At 32.6% G+C, this 13,196-nt stretch overlaps 1 protein-coding gene across 2 annotated transcripts in view; it reads right to left on the bottom strand.

Annotated features, from left to right (window-relative positions):
- The window catches only part of LOC106464905 (uncharacterized protein C45G9.7-like), a 53,946-nt gene extending 42,613 nt beyond the window's left edge, over positions 1-11,333 (bottom strand). For both annotated transcript variants that reach the window (XR_002611851.1, XM_013925076.2), the window contains exons 1-2: positions 11,191-11,333; positions 5,087-5,215 (exon numbers count right to left, since the gene is read on the bottom strand). Coding sequence is in view for 1 of the 2 variants with exons in the window: in XM_013925076.2 (XP_013780530.1) it covers positions 5,087-5,215; positions 11,191-11,235 (174 nt within the window). In the remaining variant the exon portion in view is untranslated. The remainder of the gene's footprint in view (positions 1-5,086; positions 5,216-11,190) is intronic.
- Positions 11,334-13,196: the final 1,863 nt, after the last annotated feature.

The following is a 13,196-nucleotide window of genomic DNA, read 5'->3' as shown; positions in this document are numbered from 1 at the left end:
TAGTAGTTTAGTTTTACGTTAACTAACTTAACTTAGTTAAGTTTTAACTTAAATTACGTACCGTACTATAGTTGTGTAGATATACTTACTAACTTAAATTATATATATATATATATATATATATATATATATATATACACACATACATATATTTCATGGTTATTGTTTGTTATACGGTGGTTACAAAGTCGGTCATTTTGACCGACTCTTTATCAACAAGATTAAAGGCATAAGGTCTTCCTGACTTTATTTGTGAAGGCCTGATCTAACTTGAATGTTAGTTTCAGATTTAAAAGCCAGCCCAAACACTCAGGAGCCAGGTCTGATATAGAAAACTTATGGAATATATTTTGAGTTGGTTGTGTGGTTATGGTATGAGACATACAGTTTTACACTAAAAACCAAAGGGTTCATTATTAAACTTTATTATATAACATATATTAAACTTCAATACGTGCAATTATTAAAATAGTACACTAAATAACTATAACTTAGGTGGATTCTTGCAATGAATGAAAGTAAAATAAAAATAATCACTGCAACATTGATAGGCCAAGCAGGTTGTTCCAGAAAAGGTCTAATATAATCACCACTACAACACTGTACAATGATAAGCAAAGGATTTTTTTTTTTTTATGGTGTTCCTAACCTAACTTCACTACTGTTTGTACTAGGAAATGGAGGCTATGTTTATTTACTTTAACAGCAACAAGTGCATGATAACAATCACATGATATCAACAACCACTTGATAGTATTGCCAGAACTAACTGCTTTTGGTCCCACCCAAGTTTAAACATGCACACTGATTGATTGAATTGAAAGAAAGAAGAAAAACAAAATGGTGCAAAATTAGTAACATGTTGTGCAACCACAGTGCTTCATTCCTGAAAAAAAACATGAAGTGCTGAATTCACCATTAAAATCCTAGAAACAGTTTGATTTCAGACTCAAAGAATGCGAAAATAGTTCTGGACTTCCAGGAGTCCCGAATTATTCTAGAATTGAGATCTATTTAGTACATCCCTATGTACGAATAAATTTTAGTCGGCATGGGGATCTGGCACCCAGGATTTGTTGAGACCTGGCTTAGATACAACAACAAAAATCACTAACACCTTTAGTATATTTTCAACTTACTCTTTAAAACTGACTTAAGGTTTCTATGTTCTGCAACATGGTAATTTGTATTTTTATTCTTCATGACGGTTTAAAAGTTAGTAATATTTGTTTACATGTATTGCAAGCATGAACAATAGTTGTGTTCAAGAATTAGCACTGTCAAGTTGAGCACAAATATTCACATATTTTGCAAGATACATGGAATTAAGCTTATCAACAGAGTTAGTAATAATGAATGGATTAAACAAATAGATAATCTACTGTACCAGAACATTAGAATCTTCACAATTATGACAGTATCAATTTTGGATATGGAAAGAAATTAGAGCCAATTGAACTGCACAAACACCCTAGGAAAACCCTTAAGAAATGACACTTCCCCCACAATGAAGATGGTACAAAGGTCTAAACAGAACAGAAATTCCAGTTTTAGGAATTGGTAAATTAATACCATTGGTGACATCCTGTGATAGACCTTATCCACAATAAAAGAGCAAAAAATAATGGTCCTTAAGAGGAACATCACAAATGATAAAAATGAAGTTTTCCTGTTGATGTAATATCCAGCCACAACAATGGAAACTGTCCAAGTGAGGAAGGGACAGTGAAACATTTCCACACATGAATCACAACTACAGAATGAAAGTGAACACTGCAGGTACATGTAACACTGATGGTTAAGACTTGTGCAAACATGACATTAATCAGGATATTAAATTTCAGTTTTAAATTTGATTTGATGGTAGCTGCTAAATGGCCTTTCAAATGTGAAATAATGTTAGTACAATTACAACTTGAATACTTATAGGATAAAGTACTTCTTAAATTCAGCCTGAGTGTAACTGCTCTAACAGACAATTTGGCCCAAGTTCAGTAGAAGAATGATGCTAGCATGTAACGGGCTAAGTATGGTCCTAAAGATAGATGGGAGCTATTCTGATGTGAATTTTTTTTAATACATACAAGTACCTTAGTGAAATAAAAAGACCAACAACAGTTAACATTTTCCTTACCTGAAAATGTACTTCAGATAAATGTTCACATCTTTGCATCACAAGGAGTTATTACCTCTTGCCCACTGTCGTGTAATTTTTTGTGCATGTCACAAGGCTTGAACAAAGCTCCCAACCCTACATGTATAAATATGTATTGTACCAGGCTATTAAGTAATCATTAGACTATGCTTTCATCAAAAAAATGGGTGACACACCCTCCATTCACAGTAATCCCCATAAGCTATAGACTAGAATTTGAACAAAGACGAGGCAAACAAAATACACTGGAAGTAGTGAGGAAGAGGTGGGGCAGAGAGATGATATCTCTTCGAAATACATTTTCAGGTAAGGAAAATGTTAACTTCAGAAATATTACTCACCTACCTGCACCACAAGGAACTAGAATTCCAAACTGAAGAAGGTGGAGTGGCCAGTGCAAAGAAAAAAAAAAAAGATGAGCTTTCTGAAAGCAGTGTCAGAAAGGAAAAGCCTATGGGGTGTGATACCCACAATGTTGGGGATAATAGTCTAGTGGGGTAGCATTTGGTGGAAGACTGCAACCCTCTCAAGCAGGGAGTTCTTTTTGCCCAACGTGATTGTGGTATTTTCTGTCAGGAGATGATATAGAGCAAAAGAAAGCATCACAAGAATCTTTTGCATGGTACTAACTGTCACTATGGTTGGTGAATGTAAGATTGCTCAACAGCCATTATCTCCCATGTGGCCAGTTGAACAATACTGTAGTCTGGCTAGGGCTAAAAATGAGGCTGTTTCATATTGGGGAAATACTTATAGACACACCACAATCAGATGCAGAGAGTAGCATCCCAGACCTGTGTCCTGAAGCAAGCCCAAGACCCATCCAACTGGACCTAATCCCCAGGAATGGCTTGGTTCAAAATGTAGTGAGCGTCCTGTACAACATTATCAGATAACAGCCCAGCCCTACTTCCCAAACAATGGGTGTGTCCAGTCACTTTTGTACTAGCCTAAACAGTCTTGCAGAAAAATCCCAACTCAGTTGGAACTGAGCAGGGGTAAATGGGCTTAATACATTTCGTACTTCCCATCCCGCTTGAAATGGATTTGGGTTATGTATTTCTAGTCAGGAACTATGGCAACAAGGTGGTTACATACAGCAAGATCTAAGAATGACAATGTGTAAGCAAGAGAGAAAGTGAAGAACAAATAGCAATACTCACCTCATGAGGGCCTCTAGGTAGACTGGAAGTAGGCAAAAGTCAGAAGCACAAGAAACCACCTGTAATGTACATAATGAGATACAAGTGTATTAGGTGTAGTCCACATTCTGGCCTGTAGGATTTCATCTGGGGAACAATGTTGATAAGAAGCAAAAGAACCGATAAGATGACAAACATGATGGGAGGTGACATGGTAAGACATACGGGCATACTAACCCAAGTAACAATACACCATACAGATGAGTTAACACACTCACCCAATTAAAGACAAAGGTGACATATCACGAGAAGAGGAGGTATCCCATAGCAAGAACATGTGATGGTGGTTTCCACAGTGGGGAGAAGTTTGAACTAGACACAAAAAATAATCAGAGTCAGAATGATTGTATAAAGAAGAAATGGAAGGGAGAGTGATCAGAAAAAAAAACAGATTACCCTTCCAGGCAGCCCAAGTCTTTGGGAGAAAGGAGAGGGATTGAAATAGAATCAGCTGATCCTTGTGTTAAAGTGTGTGCAAAGTGTTTAATGCATAAATGTTCAAAAGATGTCTCCTGCAAGAAAGTAGATGAAAACACATCTTCTGGAACAGATGATAAATGTAAAGGATATTGTGATCCTAGCAATGGAAGCTGTTCTAATGTGACTTTTGTATACACACAAATGTTTCGATGAAACAAAAGAGCCAACAACAGTTAACATTCATCTGGAAAGAGGGAAGGGAAGAATCAGGAATAGGTGAATGCTACTGTTTCCAAGAAATTTATTACACCCAAGAAGTTGCAGGAATGATCTCATTCTCATAAGGTGAAAATAGAGATCTCCAACTCTGGACTTCACGAATATCTTGTTAGGATACAAAGTGATCCCAAGATAGAAGGTGTGAAACTTTAAGATGTAGAAGGAAATCCAAAGATTTAGATAACAGAAACATAAGATATGAGAAAATTGAGAGAAGCTTTCCAATAAAATGAACCTTAAGAAGCTGAGGAAAAAAACACAAAGACAATTGTACATTTCATATATATATATATATATATATATATATATATATACTTCATTTATTAACAACCATGATTTCGCCAGTAAAGGTATCATCAGGTACAGACTGAAATGGTTTGTTAACAGGTTTATATGGAAGTTAACCTTAACATGTACCTTGAGACATGTGGGGTGAAAAGTGAGGAGGAGCTTAAGTTGGTTTAATTGTTTAGAACATTTTCTGGATTTGTTTATAGGTTTCTATTTATTTCTAAAATTTCCAGACTATTTAGTTTTTACCTTTATTCACACATATGTAAAAAATAGCAGTTTTTTCTGGACCAAATTGGTGTTTAGTTTCAATCCATTTTCCTTAATTTCCAGCTTCTAGAATGTTCTTTAATTATTGTTTCTATGTGCATCCTGTTTGACCTATGTATACACTATTGCAGTATTGACACATTAATTGGTAAACACCACTGTTGCTGTACTACTGCTGACAAAAATTCAATGATATATTTTTAAGCTTTTTACTAAAGAGAATTAATTAACATTATTTATGTTATCTAACATTCCATACAGTTATTCTTTTAATTTTTTCTTACCAAACCACACTTCATGCTCTTACTCCTTAATGAAATATGTAAAAATAAATTAAAATTATTCTATTGCCTTCAGGATATTATGCTTACACATCTCTATAAAAAGAAACTTTCAGTTTCATAAACACTGTATGTAAATTCAGTAAAAACACTTCAGTTTGAACACTGAAGGGTGTAGGTAAACTTACATTATCTGTATACCCTTGGGGACTCTTATGAAAGTCTTGGTCTATACCACCTCCAATTTTAAAACCACATTTCATAACTGGTCTGCCTTCAGCATCCACACTAGCTTCTTTAGCTAGTTTAATTGGAATCTGAAAAGTGCATACTCTTTAATTATTCACAATGTTCACTGGAACATTTTACTAACAGTGGAACTATATGTAGACCAAATGTTTTTCAGACTGAAATTTCTTTATTTTATATATTGCTAGTGAAACTTCTCTAGAAACAATCAACATGATCAATCTTGCACTGAATTAAAAGATGTCTGTGCAAAGTTTAGAAAAATGAACTTTTCTTCTAAATTTTGCTATTTGGCCCAATAACATCAGAGGACACATTTCATCCTTCAAAATAACCAACCAAATCATTAAAATCCAATGAAATGTATTTTTTGAAAATAACATACCTATTTCATATTTAGTAAATGTTAAAATCATTTAAACTAATAACACAAGAATAAGGTCTATGTGTCAAAGTTCAAACTTATTTGCTCAAATATTTTACTTTGCATTTTCAATCTTTCCACCTTTCCTACAAGCCTCCTGTAAAACCACCTTTGAGAATAAACAAATCCTAGTCTTTATGTATTAAGCTTGTTTACTCAGTATCATTCTACTAGCCTTCTGTGTTCTTTCCAGCATGTGCATCATTCCTGATCAAAACTGTACATAGTACTCCTAACAATGCCCCACACAGCTAAAGGTCATGGTAACTTTATTTTTCATTAACTAAAAATTCAGAATTATCATTTGAAGAAACTACAATAAATGCTTGAAAATGTTTTTCCTTATTTCATTCAAAGTTTTGTTTTACAAGCTCTTCAGAGGTAACATTCTATTTATTGAACAAAACATTGAGCAAAATTTAAAAAATACAAAGGTAATCTGGTGGTCATTTAATTATAATATATCTAAGATGTTCCAATCAGCATTCATAGTGTTAGTTTAATCCAACCTTCTTCACAGACAAACATCAAAATCTCGGTCATTAGTCAGTAATTGTACCAATATCATGCATATCCTTTCCTTACTCAACAACATAAAATCTAAGGGCAACAAGGGACCTATTTGGTCCATCTAGGCTGTTCCATCAACTATATATATATATCATGAAAGCCAACTATTATCATTCAAATACATATCAAGCCTTCCCTTAAATTTATTGCATCTACTACATCTGAAGACAACCTATTCCACATGACAACCAGCCTGTTAGAAAAATAAAATGATCTTGGCTAAAGATGACTCCTACCCTGTCAATATTTATGTCTCCCTCATTCCCTCTATTATGCATGAAAAAGATGATGTATCAACACTATCAACTCCCTTAACAATATCAAACATCTCAATCAGATCCCCTCTAATTCTTCTTTTTTTCAAGAGAAAACAATTTCAGAGATCTTAACCTGTCAACATGTGACAACCTTTCCATTCCTGGTATCATTTTAGTTGCCTTCATATGAACCATTTCTAACAATTCAATGTCCTTCCTAAGATAAGAAGCCAAAGACTGAACACAGTACTACACATGTGCCCTAAGTTAATTTACTTTTAAAAGCCTTTTATGTGGCACCTTGTCAAATGCTTTCAGAAAAGCCAGGTACAGCAAACCAACTCCATTACTTAAGCAGTTAGAATGTCAAAACATTATTAAATCAAGATTTTTCCCATGTGAAACAATGTTGACAATCCAACAAAATTTTAAACTTTGTTAAATGAAGTTACAAATCATCTTTTATCAGACTTTTCCCACCATTGATGTAATACTAATAGGCCTATAATTACCAGGACAATTTTTATTACCTTCCTTAAAAAGAGAATAGTGTTAGCCAACTTCCAATCCTCTGGCACCCGCCATCTATCCCACTATTCAAGGATTTACAAAAAAACAAATAAAAAATAAGAGCAAGTGGCTGATACATTCCATCCTTAACCTCCTTCAGAACCCTAAGAGAAATGTTATCTGGCACAGGAGCTTTCTCATTCTTTAAATTTCCCAATTGTTTCTTAACAAGTTCAAAATTAGTGTTTGTTCAATCTTGTTTCCATCAAGCAACTGTTCAGGATAAGGAATATTGCTTGAATCTTCATTAGTAAAGAACTGAAGTAAAATCTAGTAACCCAACCATCTCATAATGATCAGATACGAGCTTTCTTTAGCATTCCTCACAGACTCTATCCCCATCCTAACATTCTGATTATTCTTAACATATTCAAATAAATCCTTACTATTAATTTTTATACTTTCAGCCAACCATTTTTTCATATAACCTTTTTGAGTTCCTATGTCCTGTTTCACCAACTCTATTGATCTTCCATAATCCTTTAAGGCTCCCGTCATAGCAGTCTATTACAGCTTCTTAAATCTATAATGCTTTTATTAAATTTTTATCCCTTTCACTCTTTTTTAAGCCAACGTGGTTTTTACTTACAGCTACTATTTTATTTCTATAAGAAAAATGTCTATCTTGAACAATTTATCTTTACAAATAATCAACATTTAATTAGTTTCTCCAATTCATTCAGTTATCCAATTTACAACAGCTAATTCTGATCTCATCCATTCAAAGTTTGCTTTTTTGAAATTTTTTATCATAATTTCCTCATTCTGTATGCAGTAAAACATTGAATCTAATTGATCCATAATCACCTTCACTCAGATGTCCCACAGTCTCCACCCATTTCTGTATTAGAAGTTAATAATACATCTAAAATAGCATTGTTCCTTGTAAGTTCCCCGACCAATTAGTGAAGAAAACCAACAGGAATGGTTTCTAAAAATCTGCCCCTCTCATGTTTTGACTAGCATTTCCCAATCTATATGTCCGAGATAAAAATCCTCTATAATTATGACGTCATTAACAGCTGAAATCTTAATCTCACTATAAAGTTTCTCATTAATTTGATTAGTTTCATCTGGTGGTCTGTAACAAATTCCCACTAAAAGCCTTCTCCCCCCAAGTCCACTAACACAAATCCAAATATATTCAATCTCTTTGTTATTATCTTTGATATCCTCAACTTGAATGGTATGTTACTCACATTTTACATATAAAACGACTCCTCCTCTTTTTAGGTACTCAATATCTAGTATATAACCTATAACTCTATATTTCAAAGAAATCTCAGTCATCAAAACTATCTATATTTAACAAACTCTCAATTAATTCCATTAAAACATAAAATCTTCATTCCTATCAGTGCTCTAAAGTCTTCTATTTCAAATACTTCTAGCATTACAACAGTAACAATTTTGCCTACCCTTAAAATGTGTACTTTGTTCCTAACACTACACTTTTCTTTAGATATTTTTTCTGCATTTAGTTTATCCTGGTCCTATTAAACAAGCCTATTTAAATGTACACCACACAATAAGCACAACTCTCCAAAGTTCCTTGCACTTCTTTAATCACTTTCCATTTAAAAATAATTTTTCATGTTCGTGCCAGCTCATTAACACTGCCTAGGTTCTACTGTATGAACCAAGTTTTATTAGGATATCAAACATGTCCAACATGATTTTTTGATAATTCTAAAGATATATATGTGTGTGTGATGTGTGGAAAGAATACCTTAACAGTTAATTGTAGGTGCAACAACTGGAAGGTGTTCTCCTCAACATTTTTAGGTATTCTTTATGTACCCCTAAAAATTCAGGCACCTATGTTGAAATTTATAGCTTTTGAGCTGCATAATCTAGTTATCTAGCTCTTTTTTATATGTAGCTGATAAAGTTTTTTTCCCAATTCTTTGTGTAGGTTTGCATAATGTGCACACACTATGTATGTGACACCTCAAAGAGTAACACACACTCCATGTCTTACAGTTAATTCAAGCCATACATAGTTTTAGCACACAGGGCTAAAACTTCTATGTCCACCCCAAAATTTTAACCATTGTTGCACCAATGCTAAAATATGCTCATGTTTGTAGAAAATATGACCTACTGCAAAAACAATGTAATCACATTGATAATAAAAAGTTGAAAAAACAAGTACAAGCAAGGTGAAAGGAGAAAACAATGACAATAAAGTTAATGTCTTTACCCATTAAAACCAAATAACTAAAGCATCACAAGCAAACTAAATGTTGCTTTACATCTCTCTATATTTATACCACAAAAGTTTAAAATAGCCTACACTAAAAACACATTATCTAACATACAATTCACCAATTTTATAACTGACAAAGAAATAACTTCACTTATAAATGTAGTAACTAAGTATCATTAGAAATATTTCAAAGAGTCATATAAACCATTATCATAAAAAGTTGAAAACAGTAGGCAAATGCCTAGATTAAAAGGGAAACTAGTTAAATTTGTGGGACAGGATTAAAGGAAGTATCACTTACCATGGGCATCTGCAGAAACTTTTCTGGGAGGGGCAAGCTATCAGTTTTAAAAGCAGTGTGAAATTGTGATTTGAATAAAAAAATGCATATACATATGCTGAATGAATGAAGAAAGAATTATGTTTCTCATTTTCCAGGTGGGGGAAGTGCACCCTCCTGCTGATGCCCATGTCACTTACTTGTGATGAACACTTTAAAGTAGCATTTGATAAAGCTGGTAGAGGTATAAGAAGCTCTTTTATTTTGAAAAAACATATGTATGTTAAAATTTTAAATATTTTTGACAGAAAAGTAGATTATAACAAAGTTATTTTTTTATACAAATAATTTAAGTCTTTATAATTGGATGCTTTGATTTATTTTAAACTGTTGGATGTTAGTTACATTATAGTCTTAGTCAAATAAGGATTATGAAGATATTACTAGAAAATATTTCCAAAAGTAAAATCATAAGAAGGCAAGAAGTGATTTTTTTTTAAAAGAACTGAGGTGAAAGCTTATAAGAGAAGTGATATATCAGAAATTGGCAAAATGTGAAGTGTGCCAAGTTTCCAAAAATAATAATAATAAAAAAAGAGAAATACGATGCTTGCTTATTGGCATTTTCTACAGGCCATTTGATCAGGTCACCAAGATTGATAATAACTTGTAGAGGCAAATTAGACATGCTGTAAATAAAAACAAGCTTATAATGTTAAACTGAAACATTTCCTGAGAATTATATTCTCTTTCAGCGTGTCAAGAGTTTTACTACATAAGAAGTTTGGATTCTAATTTTGAAGCTGAGGATTATAAGATTAGAAATGTTCTGTCAGAGCACTGTGATACTAGCAACCATTAGATTTTTAAACATGATGGTTTTATTGAATCTTACAATAGAGTAGGAGTCATGCCTTTTGTTTATTTAGAAAACTGACTATCAAGATCTATAGTAAGGTGTGAAAAAGTTACTGGTGGACTAATCTGTTTGTGAAAAATGTATTGAAGCACTTGGGAACTACAGATTAATTCAATCAAACTTGCTAAAAATGAATTAACTATATCCAAATTCTTGCATTCTAACTACAAGTCCATTCTTAAATAGATGAACACTATTTAGAAGATAATAATAAGGTTTAACAAAATAAAAAATGCAAAAACTATTTCTGAAGTTAAACCAATTATAAAACTCTCTTACATTTAGCTGAAAACATCAAATTTGACTTGTAATAAGAAAAGAAAGTATAATACACTGTACATTTAAGAAAAATGCCTAAACATTGTTTACAATCAAACTATTTTACTGGTATTTTTTACTCATGGCAGAGAAGAAGAAAAAGTAATCAAAAATTGGTGGGGAGACTTTTTAATTTCTACTTCTGTTGAGGGAAGAAGTTTTAGAAAAGCTTGAGGAACTTCTAAAAGAGTAAAATTTCTACTCTAGACCGATCAGGTTTATTCCCAAACTTAGTGAGAGGTTTTAGGACAGTGATTATTATTTTAACAATATTTTTGACATTGGAAAATTTATGATTCACTGATTGTTGGAAGATCAACAATGTCAATGATCCAATAACAATGGTAGATAAAGTAATGGCTAATGCCAATGTTCGTAACACCCAATTTGTATTTTTTTTTTTTACTAAACATTTGTCAGTTTATTTACCCTTTTTACCATTAGCAACATAAAAATATTTTATAGAAGTCTGCAAAATAAAACAAAAGTTTCTTACGCTTAAACACTCTATAGCTACTCCAGGCTGATGCTGGAATGCCATTGTCAAATAAATACAGTTGCAAGTTTACTACTAAATACACGGAAACTAACTTCCCCTTGCATCAAAATTAAATAAAAATAAAAATAACGAATCCTCACTAGAGTGGATGGTCAGATTTCACTAGAGCGCCATCTTTATACTATTTTGTTCTAAAAATTAAACAATATATTAAAAATAATTTGCCAATCTTAAAATATTTTGTATATACGTATAGGCAAGTGAATATGTTTAAAAAACTACTACAAAAAAGATTCAAATACATATTTACAAAAAATACAAAATATTATTTCGAATAAATTAATGTACAAGCGTAAAAAACAATTCGAACCTGATGATAGAGATACATCAACGAAATTATCTGAGCAATCTTGATTTTGTTAGTTCAATTTTTTTTGTTAACTATGTTAAATATGTTTGTTATATATGAATTTACAAAGTACTAAAATTCAGAACTAATTTTCGAAACGATGATTACATTTTGGTTTCAATAGTTTCGTATCAGCAAAATTAACTTAGAATACTGATTAAATTATGATTAAACGCTTATTTAATATATTCTACCTATTTTTGCAGGCAGATCAATTGGTAAGCTTTTTAGCCTGGCATTTAAAAAAAGCATGAAAGTAAGAAAAACTTTAAAATAGTTTTATTTTTATTGAGAGATCTTTCTTCCTTTGTACTGAATTTCAATAAAGTCAGTAAAGGTTTCTGGACCTTATTTTTAATCTATATTTACTACTGATAGATGGCTCTACTTTGCCTCTCTCCACGGAATTTATGATAGTAATTTCTTCATTAACGCCTAAACTTTTCTAGCCGCGACATAGTGGCTCATAGGATGGCTCCGAGTTCTTAACTACAAACTTTTAGCTCATAGCTTCGTCATCTCTTGACCGACTTGAGATCTAATTATAGTTTTGGACTCAGGAGGTCAAACCCTCTGATTGATGTACTTGATCATGCCCATATATTAATGTATCTAATCTTGTATAAAATAACTTCAATTTGTGGGTAGGTTTGTAAAGATCCTGATGAATAATAAAATCGAATCGGGTATAAGCGCGCCTCATGCTTGGTATTGCTGGCATAAAAATATAGCTAGCCAAAAGGAAAAAAAAAGGTCTTTTATATTAATTTACTCTAATCCCGCTTAAAAGAATTTCAAGTGTCGCGGCTATTGACAGTTCCCTCTTGTTTCTCGTCTAGCGGTCTGATTCACGTTGTCTAATGAGCATTGTAAGCATAGCTGAGTTTGCGTAAATGATTCTTTTTTCCGGCTGGATATTTATGAAATGGAGGAACACGTTATTAAGGAGAAAAATTATTGAAAAAGAATTATCAAACACTTCTCCAAGTTCATTATATACTCCATTTAACACAGTATGAACAATTTCCAAACATAATGATGGCGCCTCACTCGTTGTTGTTTTGTTTTTGTCCTCGCCAAATCCACTGACAGTTTATGGCAACATCTATGTTTCTAGTTTGATAAATTTTATAGAACAACTAGACCACCGTGACCCTTTGGGTCACCCACTATTCAGAGGTTATGAATAATTCAAGCTAATTTCAATATTGCACCGAAATGAAGGTTTACTTTTAGATAATTTAATTAAATATTTCAATCCATTCGTATTATTCATAATTCAAGAAAATATATTTGATTGTTGATCGGAAATAAGAGGAAAGACCATTTCATTTTTCAAAAAAGTGAAGTAAGAAGTTTCGTAAAGAGAGCGAACGTTAGTGTAATGTAAAATTACTCATGCTAGAAATTTTCATAAAAGTGACCCGAAATTATTTCTTATCACACGGTCTCTAATACACACCATAGTAGCGATTGTATAATGGCATTATTTATTATCATAGTATCAGTTAGTAATTGCATTATTTCTTATCACACGGTCTCTAATATACACCATAGTAACAGTTGAGCCCGTTGGGTCACCCACTATTCAGAG

Source organism: Limulus polyphemus, unplaced genomic scaffold, assembly GCF_000517525.1.
Source record: "Limulus polyphemus unplaced genomic scaffold, Limulus_polyphemus-2.1.2 Scaffold1776, whole genome shotgun sequence".
Classification (NCBI taxonomy): Eukaryota; Metazoa; Arthropoda; class Merostomata; order Xiphosura; family Limulidae; genus Limulus; species Limulus polyphemus.
Note: the sequence above shows the minus strand (reverse complement) of the source record. Positions and strands in the feature narration are given on the sequence as shown.